Raw genomic sequence first — 27,605 nt, forward strand, 5'->3', positions numbered from 1 at the left:
CAGTGACTGGAAACCAACACTTCAACCGACTACATCATTAGGGCATCCACAGAAAGTAAATGCTAAGACTGCCAATTCCTCATGAGCTGGCTGTTGCAGTGTGTGCTACTGTGCATGACACAGATAAAAAAGTCACTAGGCACTGTGAAGTTTAGCAATGCTGGGGGCACAATGTGAGACACAAAAATAAAGAGGGTGCAGCTCAGTGATTCCTGAATGTTGAGCAAACCAGATATATTGCCATCAGACTTAAGGCGTGAAGGAAACTGAGAAAATGTCCAAATGTCAATAAGAAAAAAGAAAGAAAAAGTTCAAGGTAAAGAAAGCATTTCCATGGCATTTTACTGTTCCAGCAACTGCCAAGAGGCTTGGTAATGTACTTTTTATTCAGTCTTGTGGCCAAGTGATATGTAGGGTGTCCCAGCTAACGTTAGCCAAGCTGTGGAACGAAAAAAAGAAAGAAAGATTTAAGAAACACTGTGCAAGATACGATCTTAAGTTCGGTTGTCACACCTCTGACGACTGAACACCCTGGGCGTTATAATTGTGTCTTGCACCACTTTACTTAATTTTTTTTTCTTGAACAGCTTGGCTAATGTTAGCTGGGACATACAGTAGTATATGCTTGGAACTTTGCAGTGATGATGTTCACCAGAGGCGCAATCTGATGCACGTCAAGCAATGCAACAATGTGTGGACATATGGGGATCGTGTCATTGCTGCCATAAAAGTTCTTGCTCGCATATCGTGAATGGTGTTCATTAAATACCTTAGGTTGACAAAGATGACATATCAGTGGTTGAACCTGCTACATTCTTTGGTATTGATTCAATGACAATCACTTGATGATTAGACCTAAAGGCCAAGTGGAACATAAAAAGCAAAGGACTTGCCTTAAAACAGGAAATAAGGTTACCCATGCTGCTCACAGCAGCAATATTCGTAGCATGATGCATGCTGATCATGCCTGAAAACTTTTAGAAACAGTTGTATGTCACCTGAATTTTTCATTTCTATTATACATTGGCCCTATGGCACACATTGTGGAGGCATGAAAAAGGATACCCAAACATGTCTGAAAAATTGGGAGTCCAGAAAATAACTAGATATTGTAGTTTCTCGGCAGATAACAAGTGAGCACACTTACACAAGAGAAATAGATAGGATCAGTGCTGGTTTGCTGTTCATTTGTTTAATATTCATTCACAATTACTGTATTTTCCTGACTATAAGTCACACCCTCCATAAGTCACAACCCCCCACTTTTTGCGATTTGTGAAGAAAAAATTGATGTATAAGCGACACCAGTGTATTTCAACTCGGTTGCCATGATAAAATGTGATTATGCATGCTTGCACACTCATTACAAAAGGTTTTACTTGCCCATTCCAGGGCACTAAATTTTCATAAACAAAATGTTTGAGATGCAATTTCTAGCAGACAAAAACTTCAATCAACACTCCTCTTAGGAACAGAAGACTACTATTTATTCCATTTCTCTCGAAGTCGTCAACGGTCTCGTCCTCCCTGACACATCTATAAAAGTTGAGCTACTTCAGCTGGCAGCATCATTGTCGTTGACCTCTGTATAACTTTTACAAGATTCTGTAGGTATGTCACTGGCATTGCCTCTGCAGCGTGGCGTGCTCAGGAAGAAAGAAAATGGTCATATTGGTCGTGCCATCATGCATGGCTTTATCCATATATACGTCACACCATTCTATAAGATGGACAGAATAAAATTTTGGGAAAAAGATGCGGCTTGTAAACAGAAAAATACAGTATATATGAAGTTTCCCAGCAAGAAACTCTACTGTAGTGGCATTGGTGCATAGCGGCCAGTAAAAGATTGCAGTGAGAAGTTCTTGGATATATGATGTGACGTAACTATACAAGCAGTCTGTGTAGGGCTAGAGACAGTCACATGAAATTGATGAACAGCTGTTGGGGAGTTTGATTTGCACAGCACAGCTGTTAGGGAGCCTGATATGTACAACACAGCTGTTAGGGAGCTTGATTTGCACAGCTGTTAGTGAGGCAGAGTATAGTGACTTGGGCTTATTACCTTATAGTGGCAAAGCAGAGGCTTGACAATTCTAACAAAAAAAATCATGCTTTTTTAACATATTGAAACACAGTGTGCAGAAGTTGGTACTATGAGCGTGGTCCATATTTTTGTATAATCCTAAATTCTAAAACTTTTATTTTTCAGTAAAGCTGCAAATAATTTATTTCTTAGATTTGTCTTAATTTTTTTAGCAGTTTTCTCTATTCAGGAACCGACTCTTGAAAAGATTCTTGGCTGATAGCATTGGATTAGCATTGGCATTGCTTATTCTAAAGATAAAAAATTTATATTGTGTTTGTTATACACCATGGATAGCATCACTTGAAATATAAGATGGAATAATTTCTAACTACTGTAAATCACCCTTCTTAATGTAGTAAAGAAAGTGGCAATAACTTATTTCTGCAAATACTGATGCTGACACAAACAGTAATGTGCTGCCTACATGATGAAGCTAGTAGCAGTGTTCTAGTATTGCATGTGTTCACTGAAAACATAGTGCAAGCATGAGCAGGGCTATGACAAAGGGTGCAGGTGTATCTAAATGGGTCTTTGTCAAGATGTGGTTTCAAAGTCATACTGTTTTGCTAGAAATTTGCTGCCTTTGTAGTGAATTGGTTTATCTGGCTCACTTGTTGATTAATTTGCTCTGAAATGAATGTTTATTTGCTTGAAATATTCTATGATGGTGTTTTGATACTTGCACTCGGAAGCATGCTGTTTTTGAACCTCGTGCACACAATAAGGAAAGGATATTTGTTGTCAGCTTCGTCTTCAAACTCGAAGAACCATCCTGAGTCTTAGTGCAGCTTCCACATCACTTCTAATCCCAATCTGCCATGGTCGCACAGACACTGTTAACTGTTTGGAAAGTTTCACAGTGTTGCTTACAAAACAAGCCTGTCTACAAAAACCATTTTTGCAACAGCATATATGACTTCACTCATGGTTCCAGTACCCTTGTGTCTACATGCTATTCTCAAGCTCCTATTCCCAATTCTCAGTCTTGCCTTTTCAACTTTTGTACTCTAGTGATCTTGCTTGTTTTACTTTGCGTGCATGGCAGGAGACATTCTTGGGGTTTTAGTTTCACAGGTCTTGCAAATTGTGCAGAAAGTATCACTGTTACTGAGCACGAGATCGCAGGATTGAATCCCGGCCGCGGCGACCGCATTTCGATGGGGGCGAAATGCGAAAACACCCGTGTACTTAGATTTAGGTGCACGTTAAAGAACCCCAGGTGGTCAAAATTTCCGGAGTCCTCCACTATGGCGTGCCTCATAATCAGAAGGTGGTTTTGGCACGTTAAACCCCATAATCTAAAGTATCACTGTTAACACCTTTACCCGAACTGGTAGAGCTCCTAATGTATTCTTCAGCGATTCCCTCTACTTTGAACCATCTAATGTTTGAACTGCTAAGTTAAAATTCACAAGTGTTTTCCTCCATAGAAAAGTGTAGGCACTAATCAAACTTTCAAATATGGCTGAATTAATCTGTCATATAAACAAATTAACAGAAGCTGCCTTTACCACTTTGTTCTTGTGTGCACTGTTTCACATGCAAATTGCAATAATTATTGTGGGATAGCTAACTTTTCATAGAGTGCAATTAAGATAGAATTGCTTTTTTTTAGATAATGATTTTTAATTCTTGTGCTTCAGATAATTTCTATTGAAAAGGTTTTTGTAGTTTTCTTAAAGGTAGATGAAAACTTCAGGTCTGGTTATACTGATATGGTATAGCTCCAAAATTTTATGTGCGTTTCTCTGCTGAGAAAGAACTATTATTAACACTGAAAATGGAGGTAAGACTTTCATTTTTTCAAATTTCATGCTTAAGCTGTGACATTGATGATGTCAGTGTGGCATCTAATTGTTGCAATGTCAGAAACAGGGGTTGTAGAGCACTATTCAGGAGGCACAACGGCGGGTCGCCTTTTTAATATTGTGCGCAACTGCAGCTTCTTTTCTGCGCCTTGATACAAACGCTCATGCCTACACGCGTTGACCTCTTCATAGGAGTACTGGCACGGCATTTGCGTCCCTCTGAAGGAAGCATCGTCCCCATGCGCAAATTAATCGGGACAATGGGACAGAGTACAACAGAACAGAGTCGCACACACACTCAAAAAAAAAAAAAGAGAGAAAAAGAAAGGAAAAGTTAGGTCGACAGGTACAGCTTCATCCATACTACATGCACCACTTCGGGTAAGTGCTTGCGGCGACTGGAGCTATTGTCACTCGTAATTCATGTCTCGTAATTCACGTCTCGTAATTCACACCTCGTAATTCACGTCTCTAAGGCGGCGGATCACTCTGTACGGCCCAAAGTACTGTCATAGGAGTTTTTCGGAGAGCCCACGATGGCGTATGGGTATCCAGACCCATACTTTGTCGCCAGGGGTGTAGAAAAAGGACCTATGTTGAAAATCATACCGTTGCATTTTGGTCTTAATGCAAATACGTACGCGAGCAAGCTGTCTGGCTTCTTCGGCGCGCATAGTAAATTCGTCAACGTTGGTAGGTAGGTCGTCAAACTTGTGCAGCAACATGGCATCCAGCGTTGTCGTAGCTTCGCGACCATGGACCAAGCTGAACGGTGTCATTCCAGTAGTTTTCTGTCGAGTGGTATTGTAGGCAAATTTTACGTAGGGCAAAATTTGATCCCAGTTCTTATGTGCTATGTTGACATACATGCATAGCATGTCTGCGAGGGTCTTAAGATGCTCGGTTAGTCCATTCGTCTAGGGATGAGAAGCGGTTGTTTTCCGGTGGCTTGTACCACTGAGTCTGAGAAGCGAGTCAAGAAATTCGGCAGTGAAGGCAGTTCCCCCGTCTTTGATGACTACTTTTGGGGCGCCGTGCCTAAGGATGATGTTTTCAATTAAAAAATTTGCTTCTTCGGCTGCTGTGCCCTGCTGTGAGCTTTCGTCTCCGCGTAGCGCGTCAGGTAATCGTTGGCAACAATGATCCATCTGTTGCCGGCTGTAGAAGTTGGAAATGGGCCCAGGAAATCCATTCTAGCTTGGGCGAATGGCTGGCCTGGTACCTTGACCAGATGTAAGAGACCTGTGGGCTTGCCGGGAGGCGCTTTGCATCTTTGGCAGTCCGCACATGTTTGTACGTGACGTTTTACAGCTGTGGGTAGCTTCGGCCAATAGTACTTCCGTTGGAGTTAGGACACTGTTCTCATGTAGCCTAGATGACCTGCGGTGGTTTCATCGTGGCATGCGTTATGGGGCTCGTGCCCGAAGGCCATGAGCCACGTAAACATGCAGATGCATGCAGCTGCTTACTGGTGCATCTAGGTGCCACAGGCACCGAAGAAGCCTTTTTCAGACCCAGTTTCTAATTATTCAGGAATCCTATGCCACCTAGTAGCTACAGCAAACGCACCTAACTAGAGGTGGTGTGATTAGTTCAAGACATGGTTTGTACACTTCGCACGGGAGAATAACCTTGTAAGATATGATTATCAGAACAAGTCATGCATCACTTTGAAAACGGAGCCATCGGGCATGACATAGGTGAGCTGGAAGGACTAAGCTGTAACTAATTAGTGCACCGTACTTCAAAAGCAGCCTTGATTGTAGAAAGAAAAAGAAGCAGTATGGTCGCAGGAATCCTTTATTCATAGTCAACATTTATAGTAGCAGAAGGGTTTATTGTCATCATAACCTACTGCATTGATATACATGCACATTTACAAATCTGAATTGGTGGCTGCAGCATGCTCTTTCTCATTTACAAAATGACAAACATCAAAGACACCCTTTCAATGCTTGCACTGCATATAGGAAAAGCCTGTAGATCCAGCGGAGTTCATGAAAGCATGGGTCAGTCTTGGTAGATACATCCTTTAGAAAATAAGGGGCCCAATGATTTCTCCCTAAGAATTTGCTTGATACATTGAGAACTCCTTTGCTAGCAAGCTAAAATGCCCCATTGGTAAAAGAGCAGAAAAAGACTGCTCATTCATGTTGAATGCTGTTGGCAATTCTGCCTTCACGATTGTGTTGATGATCTCAGGGCAGTACCCGAAGGACTCACTGGTGTACTGCAAGTCATGAGAAATGTTTTACTGCATGGTATGGCTCCACTTTCTGCAACAGTAGTGTAGTATTTTCGGAAGCTGTTAGATGTCTAGCATGCAGATGACGGGTGTGGCAGAGGTTGTCGTACAGACATCATTGCATGGACTTAGCATTGCTTGCAGGTGCTTGTCAACAATATGGTACATGTTATGCAAAAGAGTAGATTCAGCTTGAAGTTCCTTTATTATTGAGAGCAGCTCATTCAAATTTTTCTTTTGGAACCTCAGCTTGATGAGCAAGCTCTGCAAGGAGTTGCGAGCGCCTGCACATAGGCCTACCTGTGTGGATTTGTTTTCTAGCATATGGAAGCCATCATACTCAAGCACAACGCTAATGCCCCATGTCTCAGAGGCAATGTCACATGGTTACAAATGGGGGTTCTGAAATTCAGTTTTTCAGATAAATCTGAATTGCAGCGTTTTTCTTTTAGGTGCAAGTATTTTAAAATTTTATAGGATTAACCCAAAAGTGAAGAACCTTAGTTATGATCTAAAAGAGCTACATCTAATAGCAAGTGCATTTTTTCCTGACTGGGCTCCAATAGTGGCTGTCACTGTCATGCCAAAATGCACAAACTAGACCAAACTGGTAGTTCCTTGAGCCAGCAAGGCTAGTTATATGCCTTTCTCCCTCTTGTTAAATGTTTGCTTTAACCTTTCAAACTCTAAGGTTAGTATGTCCAAGCTTAATTATTTTTTATACAAGCAAAATTCTTGAAAGGACATCTTTTCCAAAATGTGCTATCTTTTGACATATATTTAGTCTTAAATGCACAATGTGCCATTTTGTAAATTTTTTGTTTTAACTTATTCTTGTATAATGAAATAAGAAATATATATCATTTCACTTTGCTTTCTTTCTTTTTATTTCTGAACAAACATTGTAATAAGGGACTGAATAGTTATACATATGTCTGCCAATTCTAAAAGTCAAGGTGTCGTGTCATTCCTGAAAATGGCTGTCAGTGGCTGTAGGTGCCATGTTTTTTTTTTTTCTCTACTAGATTTTTATCAAGAATTGTGTTTCCTGTTTCAAAATCTGCATCATCTGTAAGAACTAAAAATAAATAGTTGAGAAATCGCGCCTGGTGAAAGTTCAGAATGTTGATAGGGCATACTTGCTTGATCTTACTAAAAACTGGCAGAATTGTGTGTCCACTGCACTATATTAATGTAGGCTGCATGAACAAATTGGACTATAAAGTGCAACACAACCTACCTGGTACAAGGGAGGCAGAAAAATTGCATTTGGGCCTGCCAAATACCAACTTAAGTCTGAAAGGTGCAGTTGGTTACAAATCACACCAAGTGCTTCCATGGCACTGAAGTGCTAGACACATGGCAAGCTTAAGTTTAGGGGATTCTAAGGGCAACTGTTAAGTCAGACTAAATTGATGGATTAACTTACTGCATAAAAAAATGTTGCTTCTATGAGGAACAGAGGTGCCATAAGCCAGGAAATAACAAATGTGGAAGAGTAATAGTGGTGCCACCACTTTAGAGACACGGAACCAGTTTTTATTGATGTGCATATCTCTGGCAACAGTTTGTAAAGTGTAGTTAATGATAATAAATAAGGAAACTGCATTGAAATTTGAGAACTTTTCCTGTGCCAGAATGACTCAATGCAAGAAAATACATTGCAATCTGCATCATCACAGTGACATACTGCTGTAGAGGTTCTGGTGTAAAATGTAAAAAAATGTAAATCTGGCCCTTGTACTATCGAGAAAACAAAAAGAAAGTTTTGAGTTTTGAAAGAACACTTTACAAGTATAAATTGAATTAATTTTGCTCATTAGCATCGCTTTAAAGTAGAAGACTGCTTGCCATTGCCACTTAACAACACGGAATAATTGACACCACTCACAAACATTGTGAATTTCACAAGTTTTGCTGTTACGTACTGCTGATTACGACTGTAGAGATGTGCTGTAGAGATTACGACTGTAGAGATGAGTTGTTGCAATTGCACCTGCTTGTACTATTCATGTTGAAGACAATATGGACTCCATCAGATGAAAGAAGTGGTGTTGCAACATGCAACATGAGCAAGTTATTTGTATTTGATAAGGGCACATCCCTGAGATGTTATGAAAATTGGCTCTGCTGCTGTAGACTACATTTCTACTCATGGTCAATGATGAAGTCTCTATTCTGCTGAGTACAGCTTTACTTCCAGGGGCACATTTGTCTGGGCCAGAATTGATGTCCATGCAGCACCTGTAATAATTGAACGAAGTTGTTTATAAACCTGAAGTGTGTACATTGGACATGGTTTGTATATTGGACACAAAATATAATTCTTCCATCCTCCTGCTTTTGTTATATTTGGTTGCTTCTATGCAGTTGCCCTATTATGTCTCGTTAGTTGCAATAGTAAGAGTTGTGATCCATGCGCAGGTATATAGATCTCCAGAATTTAGAGCACTAGGCTGTCCAGGCTGCTTGCTAATAATGCATACTGTTTGGTAGGATGTTTGTTCTCCATGTGTCATTTATGTTTGCTACTGGTACACAGCAATCTAGTTTTGGTTGTCTTGGTTGTTGTTTCTCTAAATAATGAAAATTTAAAGCTTTTGTGCTTTTAACTTCAACAATTCTTTAATGTGCATGTTTACACTTTAGTTATTTCTCAAAGGCAGCAGTCTTCTTTTGTTTTATCCAGTTATAGGCAAAGGGCCTCCACTTTGTGCCTGTCTTGCTATGCGTGGGTGTTCGTTTTGAACATTTCATGGGAAGGCTGTACACAAGAGCGTGATGTCTAATCGTGGAGGTGGTCAGATGCTTTAAATTTTCTAGTAAAGTTCACCAAGAATATTAGCAGTGTTAAGAGTCCTGCTAAAGAAAAGCACGCTGCAATTCTTAATGGCATTTTCAAATGTTTTGTGTTGTACTCATTTGCCTCGTGCTGTGCATGACATCAAGAAAAAAAAAATGAAAATGCTGCAACCAAACCTAATTGTTCATTGATTGCTGCTGTATCTGCCACCCCAAATATAGTTTACTTGCTCTTATTATCATCAGGGATATATTCCTGTGTTGCACAGGAAACGTGTGAGAGGCTCACTTATTTTTAAAGGATAGTGGTTTTATTTCTTTTACCTTTTGGTGGCATCTGTGCTTTAAGCAAAATAGCTTTTTTTTACATGTTGTGGAACCATTGTTGGTTTGTGTACTGGATAAAGTTTCTTGTGTGTGCTTTATTTTTCAGGCCCAGCCAATTCCTGCAGAGCTGGTGACCAAGCTTTTGGGCCATCGTGTGGCAGTGAGCCCTATAGTAACTGTGGAGCCCCGGCGCCGCAAGTTCCACAAGCCAATAACTTTGACCATCCCTGTGCCACAGGCGGCAACCAAAGGCATGATCAACCAATATGCTGGTGATGCTCCTACTCTGCGCCTACTGTGCAGCATAACAGGTAACTCCTGCCTGAAAAAAGCTTAAGCTGTTTCTCTGGCTTCCTGTCACTTGTCAGGAAAGGGTTGCTCTCCTTTCACTGCACTCATTCGTGGTGTGGTGGGTCACTATATATGCCATTTCTTATGTCATAGTTGATTATGTTTGTCCATGGCATTCGAGCACATCTGCGGTTTTGCATTTTGGATTGAAGAACTGTTGATGTGTGCCCAAGACAAAGCATATTGCCTAGTCTTTAATTGTAACGTGTACTTTCTATTCTTTAACTATTAATTCCTTTCTTTTATACCAGGAAGGGCACTGTATTATACATATTTCGTGAGAAGCATGTAGTTCAGGTAAACCAAAGGGAGCAACAAGAGATGTGCTCACCTCTAACTACTTGCATGTCTGCAGCATGTATGCACATTGGACAAGTTGGCTAGTTTCAATATTTTCTTCATGCTGTTCATCTAACGCAAATTAATTTGTGATTTTATTACTTCAAGGCCAAATTTCATTACATTCCGATTGCTCCTGACTTTCCTGGTATTTTTCCTTGCATGTTACTGTATATCGTTGATGATTTGAGTAAATATTTTTGAGGTAGTTTGACCAACTTAGTTGCATTGTTTGCAGTGCACCTGTTTGCCATGCATTCACTTATATAGACACATATGCAAGCAGCTCATAAGCAACTCTGCTGCATTAGGCTTTTTAAATTTAACAGTTCCAGTAAGTGTTCCTTTCGTGTTTAAATCTTCCATATAAGCACAGTGAAGTTGCCTTAAATTGAGAGGCCAAAGGTAAGTGAATATTATCTTTATTGTCAGTTTTGGATGTCACATAATTTTTCTTAAACCTGTTAACTTGGAACATGCTGAATAGAGGCTGAGCTCAAGCTCACATTTTTTCAACGCTTGGCATCTATCTTAGTAATGCATGATGTAACTTAAAAATAATGTAACAGGTATAACATCTTTTTCTTTTTGCATCCTCCTATGCACCTTAGGCTTAAATTACGTGCTTTGTTGCACATGCGCGTGTGCTCACAGTGTATTTGAGTTTAGTGCATTTCTACTATCAACATTATCAGTGCCCACCACTTGCTTTCAATTATTTTCTTATGTTACTTCTGGATAACCTTGTAATTCTATCAATAACTTCATAGACTGAAGTGGCTTCAGGTCTTCCATTAGGAAATGACTAATGTGCTAGTCACTGTAGAGCCAAGTTTACTCACCATTGGTGTAAATCTTCTATCGATTTGTGTTTTATTCTGTGGCATAAATGTTTGTTTGCCCAAACATGCTTATTTGTGCAATATGTCTGTGTATGTATAGAGAATTTCCTGCTACAACCGTGCCTCCTTGCAGCATATTTTTTACAGTATAGCTAGGTTTTGCTGAATTCGAATGCAGTGCTTTTCATACTGACCAAATATTTGTTAGAAAACTTAGCACCACTAAAATTCTGTGCCTGTTTATCGTGGCAATGAATGGTACATTCAGACAGTCCTTGAGAAGCCATATTCAAGCTTAACTATTTGGAACGGATCAATTGAACAGAATAAATATTGGTACTTTTTTTCTTCTCTTTGTTTAGAAACATAACCGTGGCTGTTGCTGTGCTTTGTGTGTTATTTTGCTTGTGCTGCCTGGGCATATGTGCTGCTGGCACAGAGATGTATAACCTGCAAAACAAAGCTGCATGAGAATTTTTCACATGCACCTCACTTTGGATGGTCGTCGCGCTTATGGCCACAGGGAGGCTGGCCATTAGTAGCTGGGCTTCCCTTTCTCCACTTTCACCTTGGATTCAAGCCTCGGCCTCTAACTGTATCTCCTCTCCTCCTCACCCTTCTGTTTCTCTTGAGCAGCCAGTCGAAGGCATGGCCAATTGACTGGGGAGTACAGGCTCGAAGCAGGTCTCTACATTTGGCTTTCTCTTCTTACACTTTATTCTAAACTCTTCCTTCAGTTTATTTCTTGCTTGTCTCGAGACTACCCGAACATTTTTCTGTGAGCTTGACATCGGGTTTCCTTCCATTCAACATGCTCATGTGTTCTGGTATTGTTTCTCCCATATTTCTTTTCTTGCATGGATTGATAGCTTTCATTCTTTCCTTTTATGTTACTTATAATGCAGGTCTCATCCAGCTACAAGCTTTAATGACATTCTTCTTTGTTTTGGTGTAACATTTCTAGCTTGAATGTTTTCCTTTATCCTTCTTCCTCATCTTGCCTTCACAGACAAGCTGCTATAAGTAATTATATAGCTTACCACTAAGAATCTAAAAAAAACCAGCAGCATGCACAAAATACATGTTCATAAAGTTTTCTGCCAATTTCCTCTAATGATGCTAAGCAGACCCACTGACAGTCTGGGCAAGTGCTAGTTATTTTGGTGAACCTTTGTAAGCATTTAAATGTCCCTATAACTACACCAGATTAACGTGTGTAGGATTTGGTAAAACAAGCGCCAAAATAAGTTTACCTTCATTTAAGGCCTACACTTACAGTTCGCATTTCATTCTTGCTGGCTCCATAGTACTGCTACCTGGTGGAGTCTTTACACATTGTCTCAAGAGCCATTGGGTCATTAGTGACCTCTTATTAATTTATTGCTATGTGGAGTGATAAAAAAATGGTTAATGATAAATACTGTTAAATTTTAAGAAGCCTACTGAAAAGTGTAGTCTGTATATACAAGTATATTTTTCCTGTACAGCATATTTTTCAAAAAGTTTGTCTTGACCACTTGTCCACATCAATCTTCTTGCCTGTGCAAATGTAGAAAAATCTTTTCAAGAGTTTCGCTTGAATCGGCTACAAAAGACACGACAGAAAAGTCATTTTCTTTTCCTTCTTGTGTTGGCTTTTTTCAAGTGTTAGTTCTGATGTATTGGGCAGTACATAAAGGAGGTTATGTGTGAAGTTAATGTTTCTACTTTTTTGTTTTTGTCTTCTTGAGATAAGTAGTCTCTTAGGTCAGTAAGAGACTTTGTTACTATTTGCTTTTCATTTGGATTTTGGGACATTGTTGAAAAACCTGGCTAGCTAAACTGAAGGCCTAACTTTTTATTTTAGTTCATTGCTGCATGAAAGCATTTCTTGTGCAGAGGCACTCAGGTCAATGTACCATGCTTTCTTTGTATGGTATTTTACTCACACTCGAGAAGCATATTTTTTTTTTTTAATCACTAATGTGCCCGAGCAGCCAGAGTCCATTTTAGTTCATCATTTGTTACTCAATGGCTGCAGGGGCAAGACAGGCAATAGTGTTTGTGTTTGGAGCTCTAATTTGTGTAGCTTTATGAGATATCTCAACTGCTGTTTGCCTTGGTCTATGGCAGTGTGTTTGGTCAGCTTTTTAGGGCTGCACCTGGTGTCAGCTGGCCAGAAGTCATCAACTAAAGCATCTCACATTCTGCATACTGCTTTATAAAATTGTGTGCATGTCTTCACCCTCTTTGTTATATCTATTCTTTTCTTTTTCATTTCTCTGTAGAGCCTACATCCTTGCATGCTGTAAGTGGCTTTACAGATTGTGCACAGTGTTTTTCATGCATGTTTACTGCAAACACTGCCTGCACAAAAAGCACAACATTGCTTTTTTTATTTTTGTGGTAAGCCAATATTTTTTAAAGGGCTCAATTTATGCTTTCAAAGTACCAAATAATGTCTGGCATCAAATTTTCATTTCGAAAGATTTCAGAACATGAAAGTCACTGGTTTGCTTTGTACACAGTGGATTAATTGAGTAAGTTTGTCAAATAATGCAAAATTTGTATCAAATGATAGCTGGTATTGCTATACTGATAGACATCATTATCTTTCAGCTTAGCTTTGCATGCTTATTGAACCTAATTAAATCAAAAGCTGCCTTTGCTTGTTACATTAAGTGTGGTAGTCACATGGTTATTTGGCACACTGTTACCTTGGGACCGTAAATGTGCTTTTAGTTGAACAAAATCTTGTAGTGTGTTAGAGTCTGTATTTTATTCTTGTGTGCAGTAGAAACTGGCAAGTATCACCATCATTAAATCACTGTTGTGATAACACAATGCTAGCTGATTGCTGGCGGTTGTGATCACTGGACACAAAAACAAATTGAGAAGCTCCCAGCACTGTTAATATACTCTAACTATGTCAAGTTGGGCACATATAATGAAACTTTCTTTTTCACACAACCTGATATCTGTGTAATCAAAACCCTTATCTCTAAGCCTACAGCAGCTATAGACACAGCAGCTGGCAAGCTGGTTACAGTTGAACCTACATACCTTTATGGACATAGGGGGCAAAAATTTTGCAGTTCTGCACTCTTGTCATTGTCATTAATTGGGTAGAACTTGTACAAAGTGCAGCAGTAGCCAAATAAAGATGCAGAATTTCATATTCTTTTTTTGATTGGTCAAAATGTGCCTCAAAACAATGAGTGAACGCACCAAGGTACTGAGTGCACCTGCATTGCAAGAACGATCTTGTGCAGGGTTTCTGCTTGCAATCTAAGTATGTCCAGAACTTGATCTGTAGACTTGGTATTAAGAGTATTTAAGGCTTATGGATTATTCTAGTCTGTCCATGTAATTATGATTAAAAATATGCAAGAGCATTGCTTACCAAACTAGAGCCTAGATTGGAAGAAAATGGGGTAAAAGAGCATGAGGTACTTAATTTTAATGTCATTGACAGCATTTATGGAATGCATCTTTTATATACTTACTTCTGTTGTGTTTCAGCTCTTGCACACAGTGCAAGGGTAAAAAAGAAGGAGGGGGAAGGGTCTGTCAATGTTTTAAGTATCCTCATAATATACATACATGTAATAATGCAGTAGATGGTGCCTCGGAGTGACAAAAGTTAATGTAGGAAATGAATAGCACTTTGTTAACATTATTAAAGCTTTAAATTATGAAATTTAGCTTTATTTCATTCTATTCTGTGGTCTGTAATACAGTTTAGCCTTGATATAATAGTCATATATTCAGGTGCTTATAGCTGAGCCTGGGAAAGAGAATGGAAAGAATCACTGCAGTTTGGTTCTACAGTAACATAAAGCTGTACAGCAAGTACTATGCCATGAAAATTGGGGACCATTTTAGGTGTCCTCTAGTGCTTGTAATGAAACACTGCAACTTGAAAAACTGGCCTTATCATCATCTACCAACATATTGAAGTCATAGCAGGTTTATTGCTGTGACCAGCAACTCTAAAAAGCAGGCAGAACTAAGATGACTAGAGTTGGCTGTCAATTGTCAGTTTACTGAAGTGTATACCAAGGGCATCTACAAATTGCAAATTGCTTCAATAGAAGAACTTAAAAAAATGTGTGCGTGTACGTGTGTTTGTGTGTGTGTGTGTGCGTGTGTGTGTGTGTGTGTGTGTGTGTGCGTGCGCGCGCGCGCACTCATTGCCACCATGTTTTGGTGACATTTGTTCCTCCCTAAAAAAAGTATGTGAATGAAATTAGTCTCATCTCAGATTTTGGTTTTTCTTCATGTAGTATTAGTTGATAACACATGTCATCCCAAAAGTGTATGTAATGTAAGGATCCAAGAAAACGCTGGATTTTCATGAAGCCTTGGCACACAGTCTCCAATTAAGAACTGCATTCGGCACCAGTATGTGTGACCATGACAGTGTTCTGCTCTTTCACAACTGCATGCCTGAACCATGCAAAATTAAGCAAAAGTTTTGAATGCTTGGTCCCACGAGCACATGTGATCTGCATTTCATTAACTCAGAATAGCAGTGAGGAATTGCTGTTATTTAGAAACAAAATGTGCAGTCTGCCTTGCAACTAAAAAAATTTGTTGTCTGAGGAACTTTGTTTGAGGAAATATTTAGTGAGAAATGACACCTGCTCATTCAAGAAAACTAATATATTCTATCGTAAAATAAACATAATAGAATGAGGAAGTTGAGGCTGAGTGTGATTTTTGTTGAATGAAGGTTTGTTATATTGAGGTTCAGCTGTAAACGTACAAAATTCTTTTACTACTTACAAACCTAGGAAAAGTACAGACTCGAGTATAAGTCGCTGCTTTTTGTATGAGATTTAGCACTTTTGGTGTGCTATGCAGAGCCGTAGGCATTTCTTTATTCTTCACGCGAGCTGCAACACTGTGCTTTGTATGTGTATCACATGGGCAAATTTAATGACATTGTGTGCTTAACTACTTAACTGTGAGCACCATTCATGCCCTATTAAGTTTAATTGCACCAGGTGTAGCATAGAATGCTTACCCTTTGCTATGTTTGTGTCAAGTAGGATACTTGCATAACAAAACAAATATGTAAGAAAAAGTAAGAACTTGATGCTTCTGCTTTAGCAAATAGGTACCCTTACCATAGGTGCTCCCAAGGTGGGGCTTTTACGTGTGGCAGCTTATCTATAGGCAACTCTAGCCTACCTAGTCTGCTGCACTGCATGCATTGCTTGGGATACTTTGGACTGGTCATTGTGTTTTTACAGTGTGACTGCCTTTGCAAAAGGCTGTGTCATGGCACACCAGTGATATTTAGCAATGTGAGCTTCCTGCTAAAGCATTTTGTTTATGTTTGGCTTGTAAAAACTCTGTGATGAATTAGCACACATGGTGAACATCTTCAGATTTTCTTTGTAATATCTGATATGCTATGGGTGCTGGTTTACTTCCATTGCTGTGGCTTCGCATTCTACACAGTTTTATTTGCATGAAAAGACTCACTTTTGAGGTAGAAAAAAATTTTATTCAGTGTCAGATATGCGTTTTTAATACTTTTTTATGACATTGCTTGTGCTTTTAGGCAGCAGATAGTGCCATTTTGACTGCCAGCCTCTTCAACTACAGTTGTAGCATTTAATATCATTATGATGTGTATATGGCACTGACTCTGAAAACTGAGAAGTGACATTGGGAAATATAAGGCACTAGGCACCCAATGCCTTAACATTGCCCATGTGGTCCATGTAGTAATGGGATGGGAAAATGCAAACTAAGTGCTTACTTTTTTGTCTCTGAAGCATCAATTTTGCTATGGTGTGTGTTTTCTTCTTCTTGGTCTTGTTTTTTTTGTATGAGAGTCAGAGCCCGATTTCAGTGTAGCATCATGGGTGTGAAAAAGGCCTTTTGATGTGGGTCATAACGCTGTGTATGTGGCAGTCTGACAGTTAGGTATTCAGTTGGGCTTCTTTTGGTTATTTCATAGATTATAGAATGTGCAATCATTTTGTGCTTGCTTAATAACCATTCAGTATGCATTTTTTGTATGTGCCACTGATGCTCTGTTTCTTGGCTGATGTCCAATTTTCAGGTGGTACAAACAAGGCTCAGTGGGAAGATGTGACTGGGTCAACGCCACTTACCTTTGTCAATGACTGTGTCTCATTTACAACAACAGTGTCAGCCAGGTCAGCTTTCTTGCTACCTATAATATACAGACTTCTGTACAAATAATAAAGTGGTTCAGTGGTATGAAGCATCATGGTACAAAAAGAAAAATTCGTTTGATGCACAAGAAGGTTTGTGAGTTTCCTAAATATTTCAGCTGAAAAGAAATAGTTTTGTGTGGTCTCGGTGCACAGTTTAAAATTCAGAGGTGTACAGTTTAACATTTAAAAGTCTGTTGTGTAGGTAGGTTACACACCTGTACAGAGTGGTCATGAGGCTATAAAAGAATTCAGCTTCTTTTTGTTGAATCTGTATTCCAGAAACTTCTTAGGGCACTTGTGCATTAAGTAGGCATTCTATCTTTTACCGAATGCATTCTGCAACTCTTTTTGTGTTATGTACGCTCGTAATTTTTCATTTAATTAATTTCGAAATTTCATCAATTTCATTTCCTGTACGATATGTAGAAATGTGGGGTATTTTAAGAGTGCCTTTGCATTATATCAGTCTGGTCAAAAAGTTGTGTAAGGTTTTCATATGGCAGAGTCTGCTTTTTTGCAGAACTGCAGGAAGTTCCTCCCACTAATATCTTCTTGGAAATGTGAATAAGCTCAGTGTAACCACAACAAAAGCAAAAGCATAAAAAAGGAGCTTGTCATTTACTACCTAGAGCAACCTTTCTTTCTTTCATAAAGTAATGCAGGAAGAAAGGCTGCTTTTTGGTTATCTGAGTTAACTTTTTATTCTGCCACAATTAAGTTGTAAGATATTTTTTGTAGCTGAGCAAAAGTTATTTAAATGAGTGACCATTGCAAATCACAAAGCCTAACTTCCAGAGGCCTATAACTTTGCATTGAGCACAAAGAAATGTTAAACTAGCCAATATATGTTCATTTAATTTATTTCATTCAGCAGTACATTCAGCTTAGTAATTTGCTGTTACAGGAGTGGAGCTAAAGAGAAAGCAGGTGATAAGTAGCTTGTAACACTCAGTGAAGAAAAACAGCAACAACAACATATCAAACACTTCCATATTGACTGTTCTACAGGGACACAGGAGGGTGAAGGAAGTACATAACACATGCCATAAAAGTACAGGTTAAGCATTTTAGAGCTCCATAAACAAGAAAACAAGAAATCTATAAATCATTACATCAAAAATATCTGAGTAAGACATTAAAAATAAATACTACATAAAAACTCAAGCTGTTGCTGTTGTATCTTCTGAGGAATAAAACAATTAACTTAACCTAGAAACTTCGATGGAAGCATCACAGGGTTTGCCTTTTTATTTACTTTTCATAAATGTTTTACTCTATAAAATCACTCATACTGACGCTAGCAGTCTGGCAACAAGTTTCATTGTTTTATTGCTCTAAGAATAAGCTGAATTTTAAGCATTTTGTAAACACAGGAGGAGGTGGAATTGCCTGCTGTGCCTATATAATTAGTTTATCATTTTTTCTTTGAATGAAAAAGAAATTAAGATGAAAAAAGCATGGTGAATTTATTCTCTGAAATTTGGTTTAATCTGAAAAGGGTAAATAAATTTACTAGAGTGCTAAGACAGTGATTGGCAGGCAGAATATAGTGAACTTGTTTTCCGGAAAACTGTTTCATCTGGAAAGGGTAGGTTGAAGTAAATTTACTGGAGAGCAGAGGCAGTAACTGGCACGCAGCTGCGAGCCTGCACGTGCTCTGATACTAAGAGCATGGTGAGGTCAAGGTTATGTGCCAGTCTGCCACCCAAGTTATCTCAACTTCTTATTTGTGTCTATTTTTGCCTGCCACTGCAATGCAAACAAGAAGTAGGAAGAGGAGGGGTGTGTATACTGATGGGTTAGCAGGGCCCTGGCTAGTGTCTCTGTAGTCCTTGCGCTGCCACTATGGTGAATGAACTGGGCAAGTTCACTGATGGTGTAACGCAAGGCCATATCCACCTTTAGTCATTTAAAAAAATATAATATTTGTTGGTTCTTAGTACTCGCATAATGTTATGAATAAGGTGTCATTCTATTTGTATTCGAATAGTACCATATGCACTAACTCCTAATATCTGCACAGTCATTTTGCTGTCTGGTATTGTGCCCTTGCTAGAATGCTTCTCAAAAATCTTGTTATTCTTTGTATTGGATACAACAGTAGCGTTGAAGAGCAGGATGCACAATATATACAGCTCATTTTAGCATCAAGAATATTCGTGAACCACGTATTCATATGCACGCACGCACACGCGCGAAGGCGGGGAAATAAAAAGTGTGCAGATTTTTGGGGAAATAAAGAGTGGAAATGCTGAACCCTACCTATATATGAAGTAAATATAGTTGGGTGGACATTTAAACAGTTGTTCTCTTTTAACATGTCCATGTGTAATCAGCAAAATCAAATTTAATCTTTCAGCTTTGGTTTGTGATTCTAATGAAGACATATGTGATACTTAAAGTTTGTGGGGGGAACCCCAACAGTGAAATTTATGTATGTGAACATTACTACCAGTCTATGTATGCTGTCAGTTTCAGGGCGCATTGTTAAAAGTATACATCCCACATTAGTTCGGGGTGCTTCATTATGGATCTGATTAAAGCTTTAAAGGATGAGAATTTTATTCCCATAGCTTAACTGTGCAAATTTCGTCCAACTGACCGTAATGCCTTGCAAGCACTACGTAGATGTAATTAATGTATGCGCTTCACTGTAAGCCTGAGGTGTTGCTAAGCCTAAATATTTATACGTGGCAAATTTGTTAATGGAATATATTCAATGAAATGGCTCAGGGGTACGTAGATATGAAAGAAGTTTTGCTATAAATTCTGAAAACAAAGTGGCAACTGCATAAAAAGCATTTGACATTTTTGGTGTGCGTTGCTTGGTGCACCTATTTTGTACCACGCAATAGTCGCACCAATATTGCAGTGAAAGGGCATTGTTCATTATTTCTACTTTAAGTGACAGCAACATCAAATGCATTTCTGCTGTGTTTCAGGCATGAGAATTACAGTGTGAAAGAGGCATGTCGAAAAGTTTGAAAAGCCTCCAAAATTACAGCCAAGATACATTCTATGTGGTTTTCTCTTATTAACCAGGCCAGCCAGGTTTCCTAGAAAGTGACATGTTCTATGCTGAAAAATTCGTTGTACAAAAGAAAATGATAGCTTTCATTATGGGCAAGCAATTCATAAGCCATTTCAAGCTTTGGAAACATTAAACTGCAGTATATACAACAGGTTCGCTTTTTGTTGTTCAAGGATTGTGCAAGGTACTATTATGGGACCAACTTTGGGTATGTAGTCTCTATCTTGCACCAAGGAGTCTGTGTTGAAGGACACCTGGTGAGAAGAATCTTGGCAACATTTAGAGAGCATATGGTACTGCTGAGACCTGCCACTATAGTTAAAAGCTTGCAGTGTTTACTTTGGAAAAGTAACCACAAGACTTTGTATAGTTGATGTTCAGAGCTCGCACTGGCCTTTCCTAGAACATCTTACAATGGTTACACTGATGGGAAATGCCTTTTCACTAGCACTTTCATAGCAACAAGCCCAGAGACGGGGCTTTTGAAATCGTGGGAGTGCAGCTGCAGTGCCTTCACTATTTTAACTGATCGATGTCTGTTCAAAACGTGTCTCATGCTTATGGTGCTGATGGAAGATCACGTCTCCAAATGGTGAAATAAAGCATAATTACACTTTAAGCAAAGAATCCTTTCAACGTAGTGCACAATATTTTTTTTTTATGTCTGGTGCCCTAAAAAGCTAGGTTACTACTGTGTCATTTTCAAATTTATTGTTAATTGAAATAGACTTACTGTGGCTGAGCAATACAATTTGCCAGAGGGGTACAACTTTAAGGCAGATTATCTTCTGTATCACAAAGCATGAATATTTTTCATCTTTGTGATGGTATCTTGCTGATTTGTCACTCAGGTTCTGGCTGATGGACTGCCGGCAAGTGAGTGAAGCGACCAAGTTTGCTACGGAGCTTTATGCAGAAGCAATGCACGTGCCATTCATGGCGAAGTTTGTGGTTTTTGCGAAGCGTCTAGACCCAATGGAAGCCCAGCTTCGTGTTTTCTGCATGACAGATGACAAGGAGGACAAAACATTAGAAAGTCAAGAGCACTTCACTGAGGTGGCCAAAAGTCGTGATGTTGAGGTAAGGGCTTGGTGTGCATTACAGATGGGCCCATGGGTGACTGCACAGAACAGCAGATGAGAGATGTAAAATGGCAAAGACATTATGGGTGCCATCACAACTGTTTTACTTAACTGTAACAGCACATCCCATAGCTACTTGAATGTAGCATTGTGCATATTCATTTGTAATGTGCACTCATTTTCATGGCCAGGAAAAAGAAAAGTGTAATTTGCTTGATTGTAACATGCAAGACTTGCGGGCAAAAGTCCATTCTTTTGCTGTGTGAGTGATGCGCACATGTGGCCCATTTTCGTGTGTAAGTTGCTTGCATCAGCAGCATCTAGGTGAAGTTTTCCTTATTGTCCTGCATATTTTCGTTTCTTAGTGGCTTCTAGTGAAGCCAGGGAAAGAAATAACTGCATGGGCAGAACTTACCCTCTGATAAGTTTCCTAAGCCAGAGATGGGTCATTTAAATCGACTGATTTGATTTGAAGCCTGCCACAACTTAATAGCACTATTGTGGCAATGAGTAATTAATGAGTGCTTTACAAATTGCCACTTGGCAGGTCACATTCAGGATACTCTGCACACTCTAAACAGTACCCATTGTACTACGACCCAGACTGGCGTGAGAGGTTGATCTGCCAAATTGGAACTACTGCTAGTCCAAAGCCAGTGATGGCAACCGTCTCTTATAATACTCAAACATAACAGCCACCCATACTATAGCGTAAAGTTATTTGCCTCTTGGGGCTCCACATTCATTGAGATGATGGTGGCTATACCACTGTTAATCACAGCTTAAAACAAGGTCTATCGCATTTCTACTTCCGCTTGTGGGCTAAAAGATGCATGTGCTGAGACTTTGCGACATCTTATTAATACCCCACCTCCGATATTATCTACCATGAACCTGAGTCGCACAGCAGTGCGAAAACAAATTCTCCGCGCTGCTACATAAAGCCATCAAGTTGGCCATGGGCTTTCCCATTAATGCCAGCACTCTTTGCTTGCTTAAAATTGCCTGTTACAATGCAACTTAACCACAAAACAACCATGTCACCATCCATAGATGCCATCAGGAAATCTATGTTCTATGTATCTATGGTGAACCTTATTTATTTATTTATTTATTTATTTATTTATTTATTTATTTATTTATTTATTTATTTATACTGTAGACCACCGTGTGGTCCATGCAGGAGTGGCATACAAGTAATAAACAACATCATAACAAGCAAGTAACAATCAGACATGAAGAAAAACAACAAAGATAGGTAATACAGGTGTTATAAGTTGCGTACAAAATAATTTGAATAAAAAACAGTGTGGGGTAGAGCATTCCAGTCCGACAATGTTTTAAGAAAGAAGCTGTATTTATATGAATTTGTCCTTGTGAATATTGGGGCAAGTGTCCTGCTATGGGCGTGTCTAGCTTTCCTAGTTGAGTGGGGATGCACACTATTTGGTATATTTACTTTTATGTTTCCTGCAAGACAGTTATGAAGAAAAACCACCCTATTGACTTTTCTGCGGGGTTGTAAAGATGGGGTGTTTAGCTGCTGCATAAGTAAGTAGGGTGAGTCAGTCATTTTGTACTTATTGAATATGAAGCGCATTGCTTTTCTTTGCACACACTCTAACTCTCGAATATCATTTTTGTTAGGGGGGTCCCATGCAGTGGAGGCACATTCGAGCGTAGCCCGAACGCATGTATTATACGCTATAAGTTTAACGTTGGGAGGTGCACTTTTAAGTTTCTTTTTGAGAAACCACAATTTTCGTACTGCTGAAGTACAAATAGCCGATATATGTGATGACCAGGTAAGTTTGTTATTTAAAATGATACCGAGATACTTGCATTTATTTGCTTCCTGTATGTTACGCTGGTTAATTGAGTATGTAAATGTGCTAGGTATTTTCTTTCTCGTAACACGCAAAAGTAAATTTTTTTCTGTACTTAATTTCATGTCCCATCTGATACAACAGTCTCCAATGACTTGTAGGCTTTCTTGTAATATTGCATGTACATTTGGATTACTGATTTCCTTAAAAACAATGCAGTCATCCACGAACAGTTGAATGCAGACACCACCATGAATCAAGTCTGTCAAGGCATTCATATAAATCAAGAACAATAATGGTCTCAAAACGCTTCCCTGGCGCACGCCAGAAGTAACATGCAAAAGTTCTGAAGACTGATTTAAAACATGTACAAATTGCCACCTCTTCCGAAGGTAGGCAGCAATCCAATTAATAATATTTAACGGAAGACTCAAGTATGCTAACGATATTGCCGGCTTTGTCTCTTAATGCATACATCTGATTCTTGCCTATTCCCAGTTTCTTCTTCACTGCTTTTAGGCTTCCTCTGTTCCTGAGAGCATGTTCAATTATATCCATATTATAGTTCCTTATGTCAGATGTCTTACGCTTGTTGATTAACTTAGAAAGTTCTGCCAGTTCTATTCAAGCTGTAGGGTTAGAGGCTTTCATACATTGGCATTTCTTGATCAGATCTTTCGTCTCCTGCGATAGCTTACTGGTATCCTGTCTAACGGAGTTACCACCGACTTCTATTGCACACTCCTTAATGATGCCCATAAGATTGTCGTTCATTGCTTAAACACTAAGGTCCTCTTCCTGAGGTACAGCCGAATACCTATTCTGTAGCTTGATCCGGAATTCCTCTAGTTTCCCTCTTACCGCTAACTCATTGATTGGCTTCTTATGTACCAGTTTCTTCCGTTCCCTCCTCAAGTCTAGGCTAATTCGAGTTCTTACCATCCTATGGTCACTGCAGCGCACCTTGCCGACCGCGTCCACATCTTGCATGATGCCAGGGTTAGCGCAGAGTATGAGGTCTATTTCATTTCTAGTCTCGCCATTTGGGCTCCTCTACGTCCACTTTCGGCTCACCCGCTTGCGGAAGAAGGTATTCATTATCCGCATATTATTCTGTTCTGCAAATTCTACTAATAACTCTCCCCTGCTATTCCTAGAGCCTATGCCATATTCCCCCCTGACTTGTCTCCAGCCTGCTTCTTGCCTACCTTGGCATTGAAGTCGCCCATCAGTATAGTGTATTTTGTTTTGACTTTACCCATCGCCGATTCCACGTCTTCATAAAAGCTTTCGACTTCCTGGTCATCATGACTGGATGTAGGGGCGTAGACCTGTACGATCTTCAATTTGTAGCTCTTATTAAGTTTCACAACAAGACCTGCCACCCTCTCATTAATGCTATAGAATTCCTGTATGTTACCAACTATATCCTTATTAATCAGGAATCAGACTCCTAGTTCTCGTCTCTCCGCTAAGCCCCGATAGCACAGTATGTGCCCGCTTTTTAGCACTGTATATGCTTCTTTTGTCCTCCCAACCTCACTGAGCCCTATTATATCCTATTCACTACCCTCTAATTCCTCCAATAACACTGCTAGACTCGCCTCACTAGATAACATTCTAACGTTAAACATTGCCAGGTTCTGATTCCAATGGCGGCCTGTTCAGAGCCAGGGATTCTTAGCACCCTCTGCTGCGTCGCAGGTCTGACCGCCGCCGTGGTCAGTTGTTTCGCGGCTGCTGGGGACTGAGGGCCGGGGTTTTATTGTTGTATTCATATAGGAGGTTGTATTCAGGAGTGTTAGTACTATATAAAATTAAAAAGTCATAAAAAAAGCATAAATTTTACAGTGCTCGTCTGGCTGAGCTTAGTTTTAAGATTGCAGTCATAGCTAGCAAATAAAATGTCACTTAGAACAGGGGCAATACATGAACCGATGCACACACCTTTGTTTTGTATAAAAAGCTTATCCTCCATGCTGATGAAAGTGGAATGCATGTAAAACCTTAAAGGGACACTAAAGGCTGATGCTAAGTCGACGTTGACTGCTTAAATACCATTCCAGAAAGCTCGCAACACTTGTTTCGTGCCAAGAAAAGACTTAGTTTACGAGAAAACTGCATCTGAAGGGTCCGAAAACCTTTATGATTCAAACCTTCCGCCAACCAACCAGAGGAGTGATGACGTTGCACACGCCATCACCACCCTTTGCTGCCATCGAAGTGTAAAACGGCGCCCGACAGACTGCGGTACTGAGCCAAGACAGAGTTGTGGATTCGCCGCTGCAGCTGCTTTTTGGTGAAGTGGCGTAGACTGTTCGGGCATCCGATGACTTGACATGGAAGTTGAATTCTCTGCTACTTGTTGTTTGTGCGAGTTTCGCGAGCCAGCAAAACTAGCGCAATACGCAATAACTAAACCACTGAAACGCGAAAGCGTGGGTAGTGCGGAGCCGAGTGAAAACGAAACCTTTCGACCACCCGCGTCGTTGTCAAGGGTAATTTCAACGAGTTTTCTCAAAAAAGGAAATAGAACTTGACAAGTAGCATTTTATTTCATCTTATACTAATACAATACAAGGATTTTTTTTTTTTTGCAATGAGTGGTTGAGTACTAGTCACAGAATTTAACTGAGGAGTGCTTTCGTCATTGGGCAAGTGCTCAAATGTCTCGGGGGAGTCTCTAATCATGTCCTGCATTTACCTCGATTTCTTGATTATGAAGGCTCTGTTCGCGATAATATTGACGCCTTAGAGATTCTCAAGCACTAATCTATCACTTTAGCTTGACTTAATATTTACCTTTAGTGTCCCTTTAAGAGCTCTAAAAACCTGTTGGCATTGATACCCTATGCATTCTGAAACTTAAGAACATCGTATTTGTCAATGCAATGGCCAACTTTGATGCATACTTACATCTTCTTGAGGCAAAAAGTAATATAAGTCTTTAATGCCCATGGAAAAGGCTTGGACAGCCTTTGGGCATTCTTCACAGAGAAAGGTGGAGACAGCACCTGTCTTTATGAGGAAGGGGTCATTGATGTTGAGGAGGCACAAAAACTTATGCAGGAACACTCCTACTTGCTGTTGGCAGGTTCCACGATCAGAAATGATGGCCCGAAGAGGGCATAGTTCCTTGGGAGTCAGGGCGCTGAAGAATACAGAAAGACTGATTCCTTTGCATGCCTTTACGGAGCAGGCCAGCTTCGGAAGTCCGGCCTTTCTGTTCGTTGAGTTGGCATCACAGCTGGCGATCTTTTCCTTATCTTTAGAATCATTGAGATGGTTGATTTATACACTTTGTACTTCTTGACCAACTCGCAGTTTTTAGCACCTTGAGACAGTTTCGTCAAAATCGCTCGCTTCGTTGCCACGTCCAGTGCTTTTTGTTTCGTGACCGCTGCAGGCATGGCATTCCCGTCCGCCATCCTGAATACAACTCAGGCCCATCCAACTAGAACGAAGCGTGGAAGTGAGGAAATCATGGAGACTAATGTGGAGACTAGTGTGGAGAGGCCTGCTTCGCTTTTTTTTTTCCTTCCTCCATGCTTCGCGGTAATGGCCAGAAAACGAAACTTATCAACTTTAGCTGGTGCCGTAGCGTGACCACCAAGACAGCGAAGGAGTTGCAAGAAAGAGTGAGTGAATGGGAGTGGAGTTGCGAGGAAGGGCAGGAGGGCGACCTTGGAAGCCACGAGCCGACACCCGTGGGCAGCGCGTCGCGGCGAGGAGAGGGTAGCGGGGCACGAAACGGATAGTTCGCCTGCGAGGAAACTTTGGAAAACGGACTGCGTGCGTAAAGGAGTCGGAGGTCATCTTTATTTCGCATTGTGGCGCCGGGTATACGCCGTGCGTTTACTGTAAATGGTCGGCAGGGCTCAGAATTGTATATTTTGACGGTTTCATGGGTCTCGTTCGTTTTAAGTGAAAGTTCGCCTTAAGTGGGGCCGTTATATGTGGGCTAGACTGTAATTCATACTCATGGAATGATTCTGTCAAACATGTATAGAGATGTGTGGCGTAAGATACTCATTAATTTGGGACCAATTTGATGCACAGCGGCTAATTCCACATTGGGACATTATTGTGTCAGTCATACATGTGTTCCAGCAATGAAGCAAGCATGGGAGATGCACAAACGTGCTGACATTACAATTGGCAACATTGTGATGTAGCCAGATCACAACTTTTCCTACATAACACAAAGTAAACCAATTCAAAGTGCTTCGCATACATCACAGGATCGCAGTTTATGAAACAGGCTTTAGGAAGGGCATGAATAGCAGCTTTTACATGCAGTAGCTTGATTCCGAGATACATGCTTTCATGGATAATGCAGCACTTGCCAGCTCTTTATGTCAGTAGCTGCATTGGTTTGTTCTCATGCCTTGTGATTGAACCATTGTGTACAAAATTCCTTATTCATTTCCTTACTAATGTGGATGCAGCCTAACAACTAGCGCCAGGCTTTTGTAGCATCTGTTTTTACCCTCTCCTATATTGTTGGTGCTTATCAGTTGACTGTTTGGATGAGACTGTTGGCCATATGCTAGTGATTTAGTAGTGTATCTGAGCCTTGCGACAAACATTCTCTCACTAAATTTTTCAATAGCTTGACACCCCGAAAATTACATGTCCTTTGCTGGTCTTGGGAGCCATAAATTTGTTTTTACTGCACTGCTTTATG

General features: G+C 39.9%; 1 protein-coding gene across 1 annotated transcript in view; it reads left to right on the forward strand.

The window, feature by feature from the left end:
- The window catches only part of LOC126548445 (uncharacterized), a 338,395-nt gene that overhangs the window by 158,577 nt on the left and 152,213 nt on the right, over nt 1-27,605 (forward strand). The window contains exons 27-30 of the mRNA XM_055063629.2: nt 9,378-9,582; nt 11,440-11,487; nt 16,862-16,958; nt 20,862-21,090. Of these exons, the coding sequence (XP_054919604.1) occupies nt 9,378-9,582; nt 11,440-11,487; nt 16,862-16,958; nt 20,862-21,090 (579 nt within the window). The remainder of the gene's footprint in view (nt 1-9,377; nt 9,583-11,439; nt 11,488-16,861; nt 16,959-20,861; nt 21,091-27,605) is intronic.

Source organism: Dermacentor andersoni, chromosome 1, assembly GCF_023375885.2.
Source record: "Dermacentor andersoni chromosome 1, qqDerAnde1_hic_scaffold, whole genome shotgun sequence".
Lineage (NCBI taxonomy): Eukaryota > Metazoa > Arthropoda > Arachnida > Ixodida > Ixodidae > Dermacentor > Dermacentor andersoni.